Genomic DNA, 20,677 nt, shown 5'->3' on the forward strand with positions numbered 1-20,677 from the left:
GGAGTGCTGCTGTGTGCACCCAACTTTATGGATTGGTGGGTCAGACAACACCCACTTCATGATGGGCAACTCCCAGGTCTCATGTAAACTTGGTGGCCCATGGTTAAGTGTTTGGTCTCTACTAAGGCCCAGTAGAAGGACAAAAGCTGTTTCTTAAAAGGAGAGTAGTTCTCTGCAGAGGATGGCAGAACTTTGCTCCAAAGTCCTAAGGGTCTGAGCTGTGCCTCTCTTATAGCGGTCTGCCAAAGGCTCCAGACAGCATCTCTATTTGCCACCGATACTTCCAGCACCATTGGATCTGCTGGATCATATGGCTCAAGTGACAGAGAAGCTTGCACAGCAGCCTGGACCTGTTTAGAGCCTCCTCTTGTTCTAGTTCCCACTCAAAACGAGCAGGTTTTTGGGTCACTTGATAAATGGACTGGAGTAGCACACCCAAATGAAGAATATATTGTCTCAAAAATCCAAAGAGGCCAACTAGGCATTGTGCCTCCTTTTTGGTTATATGAGGGGTCAGAAGCAACATTAAGAAAAAAAAATTTTTTAAACAAATCAATCTTATTGATTTGTTTTAATTTTACTAATACATATTAATACATATTAATAAAGCACACAAACCATGCAAATATCGAATGATATTTGGTATAATTGCATAGTTGCTTATTCATCTCTTCAATCATTAGAGCATTTTCATTATTCCAATAATAATAATAAAAACAAAAGACTGAAGCAGGTATAGCTTAGTAGTTGGGCATCTGCTTCGCATGTACGAGTTTCGGGTTCAATCCCTGGTACCTCCTAAAACAACAACAACAACAACTCACCAAAGGCCAAAAAACAAATAAACAAAACCCTCATTATATCTCAGTCTCTCTATACTTCCCCTTTCATACATAGCTGCTATTCTGTTCTGTCTTTCTATGTGTATTTTATTTTGTGTAGATGGAGGTAAGTAATGTATAGTATCTTGTGTCTTGTTTCTTTCCCTTAGTATATTTCCTTTTTTTAAAAGACTCAATGAAATACTATTCATATATACTATGTACTACTGCCTATAGTTTGCTTTGGTTGTATTTTTGCCTGATATTTACATCTTTTAACATTATTATACATTAGTCAGTTTCAAAGACAAGCAAGTCTTATATATGCAGTATTGGCCATATTCATATTTCGCATGAGGGTTCACTATGCTATACTGTCCTCATGTTACATTTTTTAGCTTTCCTTCTAGTAATATACATGTCCTTAGACTTTCCCTTTCTTTTTTATTTATTTATTATTTTAAAATTTATTTCTCTCTCCTTCTCCCCCCCTTATCTACTCTCTGTGTCCACTCACTGTGTGTTCTTCTGTGTCTGCTTGCATTCTTGTCAGTGGCACTGGGAATCTGTGTCTCTCTTTGTTGCATCATCTTGGCTGCATCAGCTCTCTGTATGTGCAGCGTCACTCCTGGGCAGGCTGAGCTTTTTTATTTTTGCGCGCAGGGTGGCTCTCCTTGCAGGATGTGCTCCTTGCACATGGGGCTCCCCTACGCAGGGGACACTCCTGAGTGGTATGACACTCCTTGCATGCATCAGTACTGTGCATGGGCCAGCTCTCACATGGGTCAGGAGGCCCTGGGTTTGAACCCTGGATCCCCATATGGTAGGTGGACACTCTATCAGTTGAGCCAAATCTGCTTCCCTGACTTTCCCTTTCAACCACTGCTAGTTATATAACAGCACTGGTAGTTATAAACAGTATGATGTGCTTTCACCATTTCTATTCATTTTCAAATATTAACAAATAACCTTTTTACCAATTCTGCACAGATTAACCCTCAGCTTTCCTTTCTCTACCCTCCTTCTATTTTTTGGTGACCGATATTCTAGCTATTAGCTCCATGAGTTTACAAATATATTTACTTCAAAATAGCACAATATACAGTATTTGTATCTGGCTTGCTTCACTCTATATAATGTCCTCCAGGTTCATTCACATTATCATAGGCTTCATGACTTCATTTCTTCTTACAGCTGCATAATATTTCATCATTTGTATACATCAGGTATCTATCAACTGATGAATGGTTAAAGAGATGCAACATCTTATCCTTCACCTGAAAAGGGATATCTCAGCATGTCACACACCACTGGACACCTAGAAACTTCACTGAGGTGGAAGAACCCTGAATTTTTCTTGGATTTATCTCCCACCTTCTGACACTCAAAAGATTTACAAATAAGTATAGAGTAATTGCTACTTCTTGCTCACTAGGTCCAGTCAACATGATGTCCTCAATATAATGGACCAGAATGATGTCTTGTGGGAGGGAAAGATGATCAAGGTCCCTGTGGACTAGATTATGACACAGGGCTGGAGAATTTATATACCCCTGAGGTAGGACAGTGAAGGTGTATTTCTGGCCTTGCCAGCTGAAAACAAACTGTTTCTAGTGCTCTTTACTAACAGAAATTGAGAAAAGAGCATTTGCCAGATCAATAGTTACATATCAGGTACCAGGGGATGTGTTGATTTGCTTAAGTAACAAAACCACATCTGGAAGAGCAGCTGCAATTGGAGTCACCACCTGGTTAACTTTATGAGAATCCATTGTCCTCCTGGAAGATCCATCTGTTTTCTGCACAGGTCAAATTTTTGGACAGTTGAATAGGGATGTGGTGGGAATCACCAGCCTTGCATCCTTCAAGTCCTTGATGGTGCCACTAATTTCTGCAATCCTCCCAAGAATGTGGTATTACTTTTAATTTACTATTTTGATAGGTAGAGGCAGTTCAAGTGACTTCTGCTTAGCCTTTCCTTCCATGATAGCCCTCATTCCAAAAGTCAGAGAACTAAAGTAGGAATTCTGTCAGTTTCTGAGTCTGTCTATTCCAATTATGATTTTAGAATTGGGAAAATAACCATGGAATGGGTCTAGAGACCCACTGTGAGATGGACCTGAACTAAAACGCCATCAATCAACCGACCTTCATAAGCCCCTACTCTGACTGATGGAGCTCTGTGACGTTTTGGGTCTCCTGGAATTAATGTCCAATCTGAGCCCATGTCTAATAATCCCAGAAATGTCTGATCATTTCCTTTTCCCCAATGCACAGTTACCCTGGTCACTTTGGCTGGGAGGAAGATTAATGGTATAAATTTTTGGTAGAGTGTCAGGGTCCTCTCCCAAGGGGACCTAGCCTTCCCTCATTCAAGGGACTCTCAAGTCTTGGAATTGATCAAGGGGCCATGACTCTCTGTTTTGTAACTCAAGTTAGACTTTTGTTCACTTGACCTAGAACTCTTCTGCTTATACAGATCAAGTAAGAATTTAGTAGCCTGTCCATCTATTTTACTTGTAGGTACCCCATGATTTATTAGCCAATGCCAAAGGTCTGTGTAAGTCAGACTATTTTGAATACTCTTTTAAGTCTGTTGTCCATTATGGTAGCCATGCTCACCTTCTCTTTGGCCTCTGCCAACCCGGGATCTGAACATCCCCATTGTGTTTATTTTTATTAATTATTTTTTAATGTGGTTCAGTTGTTACAAATGATGAACATATATTGCAGCACTGCCACTATATATGGATTATAGTTTACATTATAGTTTAAATTCTCTCCTGCACAATTTTGTAAGTTATGACAATTCCCCATCATGTTTATGTATCCAAGTTCAGTGACAGCAGTTCCCACAGTAAAATTCGACCTATAGAGAAGAGCAACCACAGAGCTCTTCAGGGATGATGGAGTTAGTCTCACAAATTTATTCCTCACACTCCTGGTGAAAGGTGTGTCCTCTGAACATTCTCGGGGTGGGTGACCAGGTCTTACATGATAAATCTACTGTAACATTCCTAACCCTATAAGCCCTTGGATCCCCTCATCTGCATTATACCAGGGCAGTTCTGACATTTTTTACTTCAGGCAAAGTAGGTCACCTTTTAGTTTGTGCTTCAGCCGACCACCTATACAAACTGTTAGAGCTCTTTCTAATCCCTTGAGTTCTAACATTCAATCTAGATTCTCTGCTTAGTGGGCCCATATCAATAAATTTAGCCTGATCCAACTTCATGTTTCTTAAACAATTATCCCACACCCTTAATATCCATCCCCACACATATTCCCTTGATTTCTGTCTATATAAATTATAAAAATCATGCAGTTATTTTGGAGTGTAGTATAGCTCCTCATGGGCCATACTTTTTACCTCACCTTTTGGAGCCTCTTGGACTTCAGTCTAGTTATGGGTCTGAAAGAAAAGATGGGTGGAGGGAGTGGGTCATGAGGAGAATTAGAAGTGTCTTACAAGTCCTCTTCCTTAGGACATTACACTGCACTTTCATCTGGTGAAACAGGACAATCTCTTCATACAGAAGTGTGAGGGCTGTTTCTTCAGGGAGGTGGTTACAGGTTTATCAGGCACGGAAGTGTTAATCGCTCCAATTGAAGGTTGGATGGCTGATTCCTCAGCGCAGATTGAAGGTTGGATGGCTGATTCCTTGGGACAGATCATTACAGGTTTACTGGCAAAGACACAGCAGAATTTGGAGTTTCAATATCCTCACCATTAGTATAATTAACCCATGTGTCCCATTCCAATTTCAGGGTCCCATTCTTTTCTAGTCAATGCCTTCATTTTAACAGTAGATTTCCTACAAGGTTGGGAATTTAATTTTTATTGTATTCAGCCACTCACACAAGGAGAATCTGGTTTTCAGAAATCTCAAGTCTGCAGACACACAAAATTTTCTGTCAAGGCATACACAGAAAATTCTCACATCCTTCATTTGGTGTTTAAGTTGGAAATTTGAAGCCTTGAGCTCATCATTTTCTTTTACAACTGTATCCAGTATATTTATGAACAACCGCCAACATCATTATACCTTTTAATTCCACAAAACTCTGTTAAGGTGTCAAAAACACTCACTGAGAGGCTTGCTTCTTACAAGCATTTGAGTAGCCATATCCAGTGGTGATATTTTGTATATCTTTATTGCTAACTCATGCCATGGACCATCAGTGCCATCTTAGTTGTTGGAAATAGAGTCATTAGTGCCTTTGATTCTAATCAGGTTATGGAATCAATTTGTAAAACCCAGAGCTAACTGAGAAATCTAATTTTTTCTCAAAAACCAGTCCTGGTACTAAAATCTGTAGTTATTAGTAGTTATTTCTAGGGAAATAGAATTGTCAGGATATATACAGTAAATATTATGAGATTAAAAAAATACAGATTGGCTCATGGGACTGTGGGGATGGGCAACTCCAAATTCTGTAGGTCAGCCTGCAAGCTGGAAATTCTGATAAAGGTTTTTGATGAATTCCTCAGGACAAACTGGCTGGCTGAAGGAGAGATGGAAATTTTTCTGTTCTGATTGCTGATAATCACTTCTTTTAAGGCTTTCAACTTCTCTCATTGTTGAAGGCATTCTCCTCATTTGACTGTAGATATAATCAGCCATAGATGCATTCAACCTACTGCTAACTTAAATCCATGAATTATCCCCACAGTAACAATGAGGGCAGCGCTTGCTTGACCAAACAACTGGGCAGCATAACCTGGCCAAGTTAACCATCACGCTCTCTATGACTTTACTTGTTGTTAACTTAGTAAAAACTAATGAAGGTGGTGGTGATAGCATTGGGCTAGATCTCAGTGTCTACAAAAACACACAAAACTTTCTCCTTTCCTGTAGCCAAACTTTCTTGTTGCCTGCAATCTCTGGGATCCAAGGAAACTTAAATTCCAGTTATCATTGTCATTGTTTTCATCATTATCAATTATCATTAACATCTTAGCTTATATTTGGTGCTTGTTTTATACTTTACAAAGGGTTTTCACATAAGCTTAAAGGAACATCCCCCCCCATCCCACCCTGATTTTAGTTCTCCAGCTTATGGGGAAAAAGAAAAAGGGTAGATAGTAAATAGTGTTTTAAGTTTTCTGAATATAATTGTTTAACTTGTTTTTTGATGCTTTGTTTCTGAATTCATTTATTCATTAAAAATACTAAGTAAATGCATATTATGTTTCAAGTATGCTAGGCACCGTAAATTCCTTGATAAATAAGAGTCTCTTGACCTTCAAGGATCTTTTAGTTCAAAAGGAGAGACAGATATGTAGATGATATGGTATGATGGTATGATAAGTGAAATGATAACAATAAGGCTTAATGGTATCGTGGAAAGAAGGTGAATTATTTTCTCCACTTTCTTTGTAAAGGGTAAAAGAAACATTAAATAATCTTTCCTGCCAGGGCCCTAAAATTTCTTCCTTCCGCGGGCCCCCCCTGCACCCCTCCCCCCCCCAGATTCTCTAAAATTTCTTCCTTTTCCTCCCAGGTAAAGTATGGTATACTTTACCTCAAATGTTTGACAGAACTGATGATTTGCATAATGAATGACCCCACTTTCAAATGAACCCTTGCTGCTTTTAAAAAAAAATTATTGAGATGTATCACTCATACATAAATATACATAAACAATAAGTGTATAGTAATAGTTGTGAACTTATAAAACAAACATGCATAACATTATACAGGGCTCTCATACCTCCCCTCACCCTACCAACTATACCTTGCATTGCCATGACATATTTTTTTTCAAAAGATACTTAGGGGGAGTGGATGTAGCTCAGTGGTTTGAGAGCCTGTTTCCTATGTACAAGGTCCTGGGTTCAATCCCCCGTACCAACTAAAAAAAAAAAAAAGATACTTAGATGACTCAAAATGTTACACAAAAAATATAAGGAAACATTTTTAACTAATGATTAAAGAGCATCCTCAAAATGTTACTACTAACCAAAGCATCTTACATTTGGTATATTTTTTCCCCTATCCCAGCCTATTATTATTATTACTACCACTACTACTGCATCATTTATGCATAAACATATATAAACAATAAGTGTATAGTAAAAGTATAAAAAAGTGAATTTACAAAGCAGACATGCACAACATCATACAGGGGTCCCATACATCAACCCACCACCAACACCTTGCATTGTTGTGAGACGTTAGTTACAAATTATGAAAGAATAGTGTCAAAATCTCATGACTAACTATAGTCCTTGTCTTACATTTGGTGTATTTTCCCCCTGACCCACCCTATTATTATTTTTAAAATATATTTTTTTATGACAGAAGTTGTAAATTTACAAAACAATCATGTACATGTGCAGAATTCCCATACAACATCCCTTTATCAACACACCACACCATGATAGAACATTTGTTACAGATTATGAGATAATACCATCAGACTATTACCAGGTCTGTATCATATTTTGGCACACTTTTTCCATACTTCCCCATTACCAACACAGTACATCTTTGGCATAGATGCATGAATATTACAGTATTGCTCTTAACCATAGTCCATAGGTCTCTCCAGTTGTATTTTCCCCATGCTTCTCCACATTCACACCACCCTACAATAGTGATGTACATCTGCTCTAGCTGAAAAAAAGAAACTCTTGCATCTGTACCATCAACCACAATTCTCCTCCACCTCTGGGTTTACTGTGTTAGTCAGTCCCTAGATTATTCTCTAACTTTCTTTCAATTGGCATTTACATCCCTTGAATACTCCTTTCAAACACATTCCCATTTATAAGCCAACTGTTACTTACTCTACTGTGTTGCCATCAACTCTATACATTTCTACACTTTTACAGTAAAGTAATTAGAACTTCTACATACATTAACCACCTACCACCAGGTCTTGAAGATATTTTTTGTATAAGGCATGAGATAGGGGTCCTCTTTCCTTCTTTTGGCTATGGATATCCAGTTCTCCCAGCACCATTTGCGGAATGGACTATTCTGCTCAAGCTGGGTGGGTTTGACAGGCTTGTCAAAAATCACTTGACGATCGATGTGAGGGTCTGTTTCTGAACCATCAGTTCAGTTCCATTGGTCTGTGCATCTGTCTTTATGCCAATACCATGCTGTTTTTACTAGGTAATATGATTTAAAGTCCAGAAGTGAGAGTTCTCCAACTTTGCTTTTCCTTTTTAAGATGTGTCTGGCTATTCAAAACACTTACCCTTCCAAATGAATTTGATAACTGTGTTTTCCATTTATTTAAAAAATGCTGGTTGAATTTTTATCAGGATTGCATTGAATCTGTATATCAATTGAATAGAATTGACATCTGAATGATATTTAGTCTTCCAATCTGTGAGCATGGAATGTTCTTCCAATTATTTAGGTCTTTTTTGATTTCTTTTAACAATGAGTTGTAGTTTTCTGACTACGAGTGCTTTATATCATTGGTTGAGTTTATTCCAAATTATTTGGATTTTATCTGTCATATTTTACTTTCACTACTCTTTTGACACTTTTAGTTACTTTTACTGATATAATCTTCATTTCTAGGATCTCTTCCAGGACTCTCTCTCCTGTATTTTCTTTTTAGACTATAGCACACCCTGTAGTATTTCCTGCAAAGCTGGTCTCTTGGCTATAAACTCTCTCAGTTTCTGTTTATCTGTGAATATTCTAAATTCACCCTCATTTATAAAAGGCAATCTTGCTGGGTATAAGATTCATGGCTGGAATTTTTTCTCTTGCAATATCTTTAATATATCATACCACTGTTTTCTTACTTCCATGGTTTCTGATGAGAAATTGGTACTTAATCATTGGGTATCCCTTATATGTTATGCATTGCTTTTCTCTTGCTGCTTTCAGAATTCCGTCTTTTTACTTAGCATGTGACATTCCAATCAGTATGTGTTTGGAGTTGGTCTATTCCAAATGGGAGTATGTTGTGATTCTTGGACATGGATATCTATGCCCTTCAGTAGGGTTGGGAAATTTTCAACCATTATTTCTTCAAGTATTCCTTCTGCCCCTTTTCCTTTCTTTTCCCCTTCTGGGACACCCATGACACATACATTTGTATGTCTCTTGCTTTCATTTAGTTCCCTGAGAACTTGTTCAATTTCTTCCATTCTTTTCTTCATCTGTTCTTTTGTGTGTTTGCTTTCTTCAAGCTCACCAATCCTTTCTTCTGCTTCCTCAAATCTGCTATTATATGATTCCAGTATATTTTTATTTCATTTATTGGAATTTTCATTTCCACAAGATCTGCTATTTTTCTATGTATGCTTTCAAATTCTTCTTTTCTATGTATGCTTTCAAGGCCTTCTTTTCTTTTTTCTTCCCCCTCCCCTCCACCCTGTTGTTTTTGCTGTCTGTGTCCATTCACTGTGTGATCTTCTGTGTTTATTTCTCTTTTTGTCTTCTCTTCTCATTTTCTCCTCTAGGATTCACCAGTATTCAATCCTGGGGATCTCTGACGTGGAGAGAGGTTCCCTGTCACTTGCATCACCTCAGTTCTTGGTTTCCGTTTTATCTTGTCTTGACTCTCCCCTCGTCTCTCTTTTGGTTGTGTCATCATCTTGATGTGTGGCTCACTGCACAGGCACTTGGCTCACCGTGCAGGCACTGGCTCACCACCTGGGCATTGGTGTGCTGTGTGGGCACACCTTTACCGGGATACCCCAGGGATCAAACCTGGGTCCTCCCATTGGTAGAGGGAAGCCCAATCACTTGAGTCACATCCACTTCCCCCAATGTCTTCTTAATATCCTTAATCTCTTTAGCCATCTCACTGAATTTATTAAGGAGATTTGTTTGACCATCTGTGATTAGTTGTCTCAACTCCTTTACGTCATCTGGAGGCTTCTCTTCTTCCTTTAACTGGGCCATATCTCCCTGTTTCTTGGTGTGTGTTGTAATTTTTTGTTGGTGTCTTGGTATCTGGATTACTAGATGTGTTTCTTTAATTACAGGCTTTCTTGATCTCTCTTTCTTGCTGGTTGTGTAGTAGGAATCAAGGATGTAGTTGGTGCTGCAAGCTGTCATCATTGTCCCAGGGACCAATGAAACTTCTCCCAACTTTCTCCTTTGTTAGGGGTAGGGACAGAGCCACAGCTGGGCGTATTAATCCAAGTCATGCAGACTAGACTGTAGTTGCCCAGAGATACTGATGAAGCTTCAAGCTCCTTTCTTCCCTCCCTGGAGTGGGGATGGAGCTGCAGCTGTGGGCAGCAATCTATGCTGTGTGGGTCTAAAACGACTGTAGTTGCCCTGGTAAGTTTCTGACTATTCAGTCTGTGCCAGCCAAATGTTCCTGCCAGAGAGGCTGGTGCAGGGCTCATCAGCTTCCTCCCTATTAGCAGTCGTACTGAAGCCTAGGCTAGGCTGGCAGGCCAATCTGGGTGATAGAAACTGGTCTCTACTGTCACTGTGATTTTCAGTCTGCTGGGCTTCCCCTTATCCTGGGGGCAGATAAAAATGGTGGGTACTGTCCTTTTCCTGCTTGGACAGGTTCAAAGTTTAGCTGTTCTTAGGGTTATACTTTAGCCAGCTGAACTGACTACTCAGTAGCTGAAGTCAGTGCCCACCATCTCTTCTTGCCCTGTTTTTGGGAAATGGAGCTTCCAATTCCAGTCAAAGAACAGCTGCCGGGGCAGCCTGTGCCACCAGAGTAGGATGATCACCAGCCTTCATGGTGTGGCCTGTATTTTCCTGCAGAGACTGGCGCAGGTCCCCTCAGCTTCCTCCCTGCCGGAGGTGGGGCTGGGGCTTATGCTAGAGCTGCAGTCTGATCTGAATGGAAAGAAGCTGGTTCCTACCAGCACTATGATTTTCAGTCTGCCCCGCTTCCCCTTGTGGCAAGGGTGGAATTAAGATGGTGGCTACCAGCCTCTTTTGACTTGGACACCTTCAAATTTTAACTGTTCTTAGGATTATACTTTAGCCTGCCAACAGCATATAGATGGCTCATATTTTTAAAATCCATTCTATTGGTCTATGTTTTTTGATTGTGGAGTTCAAGCCCTTAACATTCAATATTATTACTGTAAAGGCATTACTTTGCCCATTTTCTGTTTTAGTTTCCCACTGTTATATCTTACTACGGTCTGCCTTTTTACTCTTTTAGTTACCCTTACTAATAATCTTCATTTCTACACTCTTCTCCAAGTTTCTCACCCTTGTTTTTTTCCTTTCAGGTTGCAGCACTCCCTTTAGTATTTCTTGTAATTCTGGTCTTTTTTAGCATACGCACTCAATTTTTGTCTCTGAGGACTTTAAACTCACCCTCAGTTTTTTTTAAAGATTTATTTATTTATTTATTTCTCTCCCCTTCTCCCTGCTACTCCCCCCCCCCAGTTGTCTGTTCTCTGTGTTTATTTGCTGCATCTTCTTTGTCCACTTCTGTTGTTGTCATCTGCATGGGAATCTGTGTTTCTTTTTGTTGTATCATCTTGTTATGTCAGCTCTCCGTGTGGGCGGCACCATTCTGGACAGGCTGCACTTTCTTTCACGCTGGGCAGCTCTCCTTTCGGGGCACACTTCTTGCACATGGGCTCTCCTACACAGGGGACACCCCTGCGTGGCAGGGCACTCCTTGCGCGCATCAGCACTGCGCATGGGCCAGCTTCACACGGGTCAAGGAGGCCCGGAGTTTGAACTGCGGACCTCCCATGTGGTAGACAGACACCCTAACCACTGGGCCAAGTCTGCTGCTAGTTTTTTTTTTTTTTTGGAGAAAGCAGAGATTAAATCCAGGATCCAGGACTTTGTACACGGGAAGCAGATGCTCAACCACTGAGCTTCATCTGATCCCCAATGAGAATTGTTGTTTTTCAGTTAGTTAGGATTTTTTTGGTTTTGTTTCAGGAGGTACTGGGGACTAAACCCAGGATCTCATACATGGGAGGTGCTTAACCACTCGAACTGCATCTACTCCCCTCACCCTCATTTTTGAAGGACAATTTTGCCAGTTACATAATGATTAGCTGGTAGTTCTTTGGTAGGTACCTTAAATACATCATACCACTTTCTTCTTGCCTCCATGGTTTTTTTCTTTTTTTAGATAGATAAATTTTATAGAAACATATTCATAAACCATACAATCCATCTAAAGTGTCCAATCAGTGGCATTTTTTAAAACAAATCAAATTTATTGACACATGTTAATAAAGCACACAGTTCATGCACAGTGCATAATCAGTAATATTTGGAATAATCACATAGTTGTGCATTCATCACTTCAATCATTATTAGAGTATTTTCATTATTTCAATAATAATAATAAACAAAAAACAGATAAACAAGAAAATTCTTTGCCTTTCAATTTCCTTGCTGTACATAGCTGCTATTTCTGGCTATTCTTGTACAATTATTTATTTACTTATCAAACTGTTTTATTGAGATATATCCACATACCACACAATCTGTCCAAAGTGTATAATCGATGACTTTTAGTATAATCACAATGTTGTGCATTCATCAACAAAAATTTTTAGAACAATTTCATTACTCCAAAAAGAAAAACTCCACACCCCTTAGCATTCATTCCCCAGCCCTACATAACCACTAATCTAATTTCATCTTTATAAATTGATTTATATTTATATTTTATATAAATGGAATCATACAATATGTAGTACTTTGTGTCTGGTTTCTTTCACTTAGCATTTTTTTGGTCTCATTTTAATATTTTGAAGTATGAACATATACTTGTTCAGTGTCAAACAAAAACAGTCTTATATTTGCAATTTTACCCATATTCGTATTTCATATGCAGTTTTACAAAGCTAAACAGTTCCATGTTAAACTTTCAAGCTTTCATTTTAGTAATATATATGATCTAAGACTTTCTCTTTAAACTGCTTTCATACCCACATGATAGAACTGCTAGCTGTAAACATTATGTTGGACTTTGACTTTTCTATTCATTTTCAAAGATTAAAACACATCCTTTCTACCAGTTCTGCACAAATGAACCCTCAGCTTTCCACTTTCAAAACTCATTCTATTTTTAGTGACCCATATTTAGTATCTCCATGAGATTACACAACATACTTAGTTCATAATAGCACAATCATAAAATATTTGTCCTTTTTTGTCTGGTTTCACTCAACATAATGTCCTCCAGGTTCATCCATGTTGCCATATGCTTTATGACTTCATTTCTTCTTACAGCTGTATAATATTCCATCATATGTATATACCACAGTTTGTTTATCCATTCATCAGTTGATGGACATCTATGTTGTTTCCAACTTTTGTCAATTGTGAATAACACCACTATGAAAATTGGTGTATAGATGTCTGTGTCACTGCTCTCAGTTCTTCTGGGTATATACCCAGTAGTGGTATTGCAGGTCATGTGGCAAATCTATATTCAGCTTCTTTAGGAACTGACAAACAGTTCTCCACAGTGGCTATACTATTCTACATTTGTACCAAGATGGAATGAGTGTTCCTATCTCTCCACATCCTCTCCAACACTTGTAGTTCTCTGTCTTTTTGATAGAGGCCATTCTGATAGGTGTGAAATGAAGTCTTAGTGTAGCTTTGATTTGCATTTCCCTAACCATTAGTGATGTTGAACATTTTTTTGTGTGTGTTTTTTTGTCATTTATATTTCTTCTTTGGACAAATGTCTATTCAAGTCTTTTGTCCATTTATAAATTGGGCTGTTTGTCTTTTTATTGTTGAGTGGTAGCATCTCTTTATATCATGGATATTAAACCCTTACTGGACATGTAATTTCCAAAAATTTTCTCCCATTGATTTGGCTGCCTTTCCCCCCTTTTGACAAAGTCCTGCCAGGTAAAAGTGTTTAATTTTGAGGAAGTTCCATTTATTTATTTTTTCTTTTTTTGTGCATGCTTTGGGTGTAAGATCCAAGAAACCATCACCTACCACAAGATGTTTCCCTACATTTTATTCTAGTTTTTTGTGGTCCTAGCTTTTATATTTAGGTCTTTGATATCTTTTGAGTTGATTCTTATATAGGGAGTGAGATAAAGGTCTTCTTTCATTCTTTACATTATGGATATCCACTTCTCCCAGCACTATTCTTTGATGAGACTGTTTTCTCCTGTTAACATGGACTTAGCATGTTTGTCAAAAACTAGTTGACCATAGAGGTGAGAGTTCACTTCTGGATTCTCAGTTCTATTCTATTCATCGTGTATCTATCTTTATGCCAGTACCATGCTGTTTTGACCACTGTAACTTTGTAATATGTTTCAAGGACAGACAGTGAAATTCCTCCTATGTTGCTCTCTTTTTTAGAATGCTTTTGGCTATTTGGGTGTACTTTCTCTTCCAAAAGAATTTGGCAATTGCCTTTTCTATTTGTATAAAGTAGGCTGTTGGAATTTTTATTGTTATTTCATTGAATCTATAAATCAGATTGACATTTTCTCGATATTTTGCCTTCCAATCCATGAACATGTAATGTCTTCCATTTGTTTAGTTCTTCATTGATTTCTCTTGGCGTTGTTTTGTAGTTTTCCGCATATAGATCCCATGCTTCTTCAGTTAAAATGATTCCTAGGTATTTGAGTTTTTTTGTTGCTGTTTTAAATGGAATTTTCCCCCTGATTTCCTCCTCAGATTTTTCAATACTAGAATACAAAAACATTATTGGTATTTTGCATTTTGACCTTGTATCTTCTCAAGTAACTTTGTCATAGACATTTCAGAATTTTCTAAGTATAGGATAATGTTGTCTGTGATTGGTGAGAGTTTTACTTCCTCTTTTTCTATTTAGATATATTTTATTTATTAATTTTTCTTATCTAATTACCCTAGCTATAACTTCTAGTACAATTTTGACAGTGGGTATCCTTGTCTTGTTCCTGATCTTAGAGGGGAACTTTTGTCTCTAGTCAGCAGCCCCAAGGCCTGAGAACTTAGAAATGTCTATAGTATGGGGGAGGGTGCTGGTATTTGTATCTGTGACTTTTAACTTATAATTTTGCCATCGCAATTCTTTTCCTTTGCCCCTCTATCCTCTGGGCAGTGTCCAGCCTTCCCCTGGTGTCCTAAAACCTAGAAGAGTTTTTTTCCAAGCCATTTCTGCCTGTCCTCTAGCTATTTTTCTGGGAGAGAAGGGAGTCCCATGCCTTTCTAGTCTGCCATCTTCCCAGAAGTCCTTGTCTCTGTGGTTTCTGATGAGAGGTTGGCACTTGATCTTATTGAGGTTCCCTTTTATGTAATGCTTTGCTTTTCTCTTGCTGCTTTCAGAATCATCTCTTTATATATGCTATTTTTCCTTCTGAATAGAAGGTGTCTCATGGTAGGGCTATTGGATTTATTCTGTTTGTTATACATTGTCCTTATTGGATATTGGTATTTATGTCTTTTGTAAGGCCTGGGAAGTTTTTGGTCATTATTTCCTCAAATATTCTTTCTGCCCATTTTCCATTCTTTTCTCCTTCTGGGACACTGGTAATGCATATATTTGTGCATTGTTATTCAATTCCCTGAGACTGCGTTCCATTTTTTCCACTCTTCTCTCTTTCTGTTCTCCTGTCTTTTCCAGTTCAGATGTTCAGTCCTCCAGATTACTAATTCTGTCTTCCAGTAATTCATATCTGCTGTTACATGCTTCTAATGTATATTTAATCCCATCCATTGTATCTTTCATTCCCATAAGATTTGTTACTTTTCTTTGTAGGCTTTGAGATTGTTCTTTATGTTCATCCAGTGTTTTCTTAATATCCTTTATCTCTTTAGTCATATTTTCCTTAAATTCTTCTAATTGATTCATCAGATTTGCATGATTATCATTGATTAGTTATCTTAAATCCTATATCTCATCAAGATATTTGGTTTGTTCCTTTGGCTGGGTCATCTCTTCCTGTTTCTTAGTATGGCTTGCTGATGTCTAGGCATCTGATAATTCTGTTGATTTACTTTTATGGTTAATTTTTCTCTTTTGCCTAGTGTTTCTTTTCCCCAAAGCTTTGGGAACTTGTACATGGGAAACAGATGCCCAACCACTGAGCTACATCTGCTCCCCAATGAGAGTTAATTTTCTCATTTGTCAATTTGTTTGTTTTGTTTTTTTAAGGAGGTTCCAGGGATTGAACCTGGAATCTTATACATGGGAAGCATGTGCTCACCACTTGAGCTATATCCACTCCCCTCCACAGCTCTTTTTTGATTTTTGGTTAAACTTATTCTAATTCTTTAAAAATTTCCCAGCCTAAGTTATAAAAATCAGGCCAGGGACTCACTAATGGGGTGCAGATTTTCTCACAGGGGTGGGGTAAAGAGAGACCTATAAGCAGTTTTTCTCCTTGCAATTTCCTGGCCAGCCAGCAGATGTTGCTCATCAGTGAACCTTTCTGTGGAGGCATTTCTTTAAGTCTGTGATTTCCAGTGTCTGTGGTCTGGCCAGAGTCAAGATTCAAAGCGGTCTCTGCTGGCTGAATTTTCTGAAGAGATGCCATCCGACCCACCCTCATTTGTCCCTTGTAACAGCTGAGAAAGAGGAAGAGTACTACTCCCCTCTCAGTGAACCGCAGTGAGTCAGGGGTTTTATCCAGGCTTAATATTTTGAGGGTGAGAGATGAGAACCCTTCCCCACTACCATGAGTTTTTAGCAACTCATGTTTTTTGTCCAAGTTTTTTGTCTTTCTTTCCTTTGCTCTCCTGGGTGTTGCACAGCACTGTCCTGTTCTGCTGACACCAAAAGCACGTCCCTCAGACACTTTTTGGCCCTTTCTTCATTGTTTTTGTGTAGAGTTGAGCCCTACCTGCCTACTCCAATGCCATATTCCTGGAACATCCTCAACCTCATTTTTTATGCTTCTATTTCTGTTTAGATTCTGTAAGAATTATAAGTACTTTAACCAAAAATAGGTAAGAAATGTAAATTTTTACTTTGAGACTTCATAGTCTTGCTAATACATTTTTAAAATATTATCTGATTGACAAATAAAACAATACCACAAGTCTCCCTCAAATTTATTTCTGGAATTTCCTGCATTGTTTTATGTGCTCCTGTAAATAGTCCTCTTTGTTACCACATGACAGCCACCGTGTTTATCCTTTCTCTCTCTAGCACCCAACATTGATATCACTTGCCTACTGTGCCACACAAGTTGTACCTCACTATTTTTTTTATCCCCCCCTCCTTGTGGCTTTTTGGGTGCTGTCTGCTTTCTGTGTCCATTTGCTATGTGTTCTTCTGTGACTGTATTTATTTATTATTTTCATTTTCCCTCCCCCCTTGTGGCTTGCTTGCTGTCTGCTTTCTGTGTCCATTTGCTGTGTGCTCTTCTATGTTTTTGCTTGTCTCCCTTTTTGGTTGTGTCACCTTGCTGAGTCGGCTCTCCATGGCGCTTGCAGGCTGAGCAGTGCTCTGCGGTGTCTGTGGGCTGGGCAGCACTCTGTGGTGTCTGCTGGTGAGCCTACCTTCACAGAGAGGCCCTGGGACACAAACCCAGGGCCTCCCATATGGTAGACAGGAGCACAACTGATTGAGCCACAGCTGCTTCCCAATACCTCACTATTGTTTTATTCACAAGCCAAACATTATTACAGTGATGTCCAAGGCTGAGGATATTGCCTTCTGGAGCTTCTAAAAATGTAAACCATTGAGCTGTCAAGAGGCGGTTATCAAAACACATAAAAAGTTGACATGAGTTGATTGTCCTCATTTCCTTTCCTTTCCCTCTCCTTTCTTCTGAATTTCCTAGCAGAATTATGATTAGAAGTAGAAATTTTATGTCTTCATTTGATAGTTTTCTCAATCAATTTATAAAGGTTCCTCTGTTTTTAGTATGGCATATCTAAATCTTACTGTGGAACATTTTATTTAATTAAAATCTATTGGTTTTCTTCTTAGAATTTCTGTTTTCTCATCTGCAGAATGCAGATAATAAAAAACCCAAATTGGAGTTGGTGTAGCTCAGTGGTTAAGCACCAGCTTCCCACATACGAGATCCTAGGTTCAATCCCCAGGCCTGGTACCTACAAAACAAATAAATAAATAAATAAAACCTACCTTCCAGGGTTGTTGTGATGATTAAAGGATATAATGTGTGAACAGCACATGGCATATTGTTAGTGTTCAATACATATTAGTTATTATTTAAAAAAGAATCTCTTATATGAAGGACTAAAGGTTTTTTTTTTCTTTTTAAGGGAGAGATTTAAAAAATTTGTATTTCAATCTCTATATATCTGTCAACTCTTTGGAACTTCCAAAGCGCAAAGAAGTTATCTGTCGAGGATCCGATGATGATTATTCATTTTGCAGAGCTCTGAAGGGAGGTAAGCATTCAGCTCATATTATTATTAGAATATGAAATAATTCCTAATGAAATAATTTCCTTATGAAAATTAAATACATTCAGAATATGATATTCCTTTTCTGATAATAATTCTTTACTTCTACCTACTTTTCAGAACTTTTAATAGCTTAAGCAACATTTTATAATTATGTTACTGCACTGTTATTAACATGACACTTTGGATTTAAAGGGATATTAAAATTTTACCTTGTTCAGATTAATATTTTATATTCGCCCCTGATTATAGACCTTTTTTTCTAAATATCTCTAAACCAATGCAGTTATATTGGTTTCTTTCAATGTCTTCCCCCAAATTTTCACAGAATCATAAAATTTCAGAGTTTTGGACCATAAAGGTCACTTATTCCAAACCCATGATTTTTCATTAATGCATTTTAAACTAGTATTTTATTTTATTTTTAAAGGAGCTTTAGATTACATACATGATACATCAAAACATAGGGGGGAAGCTAGCAAGATGGTGGAGTAAGGAGCTCCTAGAGTCAGCTCCTGCTACAGGGCCGTTAGCAAACACCCAGAGCTCTCTGGAGCTAGCTGAAGCACCTGTATGGGGGCTCCAGGAGATCAGAAGAGCATCCTGCAATGTCTTCGAAGAAGTGGAAGGAGGAGACTGCCCTTCTGCAGAGAAGACTTGTAAGAAGAGCGCTCCATGCCACGGAGGCCAGTGCCCATCCACCACTGGAGGCACAAGCCGCCCTGGGAGCTGTTCGGCGGCTGGAATTGAAAGCTCCACTTCCTCAAAACGGGAGAGGAAGAGACGATTGGGCACCAATTTCAGCTATTGATGAGGAAATTTAGTGGGCTACAGTATGAGCCTGAGAACAGCTAAGGTTTGAGCCTGTCCAGGTCAGAAAGAGGCCAGGAGCTGCCATCTTAACTCCACGCCTGGCATGAGGGGAAGCAGGGTGGACTGAAAATCCCACTGCTGGTGGGAACCGGCTTTTTTCCATCCAGATCATACTGCAGGTCTAGCCTAGGCCCCAATGCCACCTCCAGCGGGGAGGAAGCTGCAGGGACCTGTGCCAGCCTCTCTGGGAAATTACCGACCAAGCTGCGGAGGCCAGTGATCATCCTACTCTGGCAGCACCAGCTGCCCCAGGAGCTGCTCTGTGATGGGAACTGGAAGCTCCATCACCCAGAAACGGGAGGAGGAGATGGTTGGCTGCCGATTTCAGCTACTGATTGGGAGTCTCAACTGGCTAAGAGATAACCCTGGGAACCACTGGGGTGAGAACCAGCCCAAGTCAGAAAGAGGCCAGTAGCCACCATTCTGACTCTGCCCCCAACCTGAGGGGAAACAGGGCTGACAATTTCTTTCACGCAGATCAGCCTGCAGCCCGCCTAGGCTTCAGGCCTGCCTGTGGTAGGGAGGAGGCTGAAGAGCCCTGCACCAGCCTATACAGGTAACTTCAGGGAACTTCGGGTGGCATAGACTGAAAATCAGAAATCTACCAGGGCAAGTGCAGTCATCTTGGACCTGCACTGAATAGATTGCTCCATCCCCACCCCAGGTAGGGGAGAAAGGGATGTGAAGCTCCATCAGTCTCTCAGGGCAACTACAGTCTAGGCCTGCACATAGATTATTCCACATAGCTGTGACTCTGTCCCTACCCCTGGCAAAGGAGAAAGTTGGAAGAAGCGTCATTGGTCCCTGGTGCAATGAGGTAGCTTGAGCCTCCACAGCTTACAGTGCCAACTCCTACTGCATAACCAGCAAGGGAGAAACTATAGGAAGCCCTAAACACCCAGAAAAAAGACTCTAGTAAGCCAGATTAAAAGACACCAGCAAAAAATTACAATCCACACCAAGAAACAGGAAGCTATGGCCCAGTTAAAGGAACAAGATAAGCCTCCATATGACATAAAGGACTTGAGACAACTAATTATAGATATTCAAACAAATCTCCTTAATAAATTCAATGAGATGGCTAAAGAGATTAAGGATATTAAGAAGACATTGGATGAGCACAAAGAAGAATTTGAAAGCATACATAAAAAAATAGCAGATCTTATGGGAATGAAAGGTATGATCAATGAAATTAAAAAACATTGGAATTATATAAGAGCAGATTTGAGGAGAGAGAAGAAAGGATAGGTGAGCTTGAAGAAAATGAAGAGAAAAAGAAGAAAAGAATGGAGAAAATTGAACAAGGTCTCAGGGAACTAAATGACAGCAAAAGGCATGCAAACATATGTGTCATGGGTGTCCCAGAAGGAGAAGAGAAGGGAAAAGGGACAGAAGGAATATTTAAAGAAATTGTGGTAGAAAATTTCCCAACCCTACTGAAGGACATAAATATCCCTGTCCAAGAAGCACAATGTACTCCCATCCAAAAAAATCCAAATAGACCAACTCTAAGACACATACTTATCAGAATGTCAAAGGCCAAAGACAAAGAGAGAATTCAGAGAGTGGTGAGAGAAAAGCAATGCATAACATATAAGGGATATCCAATAAGATTAAGTGCTGATTTCTCAGCAGAAACCATGGAGGCAAGAAGACAGTGGTCTGATATATTTAAGATATTACAAGAGAAAAACTTCCAGCCAAGAA

General features: G+C 39.1%; 1 protein-coding gene across 1 annotated transcript in view; it reads left to right on the forward strand.

The window, feature by feature from the left end:
- LY96 (lymphocyte antigen 96) overlaps positions 1 to 20,677 on the forward strand; it is a 50,867-nt gene that overhangs the window by 15,685 nt on the left and 14,505 nt on the right. The window contains exon 3 of the mRNA XM_004462464.5: positions 17,954 to 18,082. Coding sequence (XP_004462521.1) covers positions 17,954 to 18,082 — 129 coding nt within the window. The remainder of the gene's footprint in view (positions 1 to 17,953; positions 18,083 to 20,677) is intronic.

The sequence above is a fragment of the Dasypus novemcinctus genome, chromosome 14, assembly GCF_030445035.2.
Source record: "Dasypus novemcinctus isolate mDasNov1 chromosome 14, mDasNov1.1.hap2, whole genome shotgun sequence".
In the NCBI taxonomy this organism is placed as follows: domain Eukaryota; kingdom Metazoa; phylum Chordata; class Mammalia; order Cingulata; family Dasypodidae; genus Dasypus; species Dasypus novemcinctus.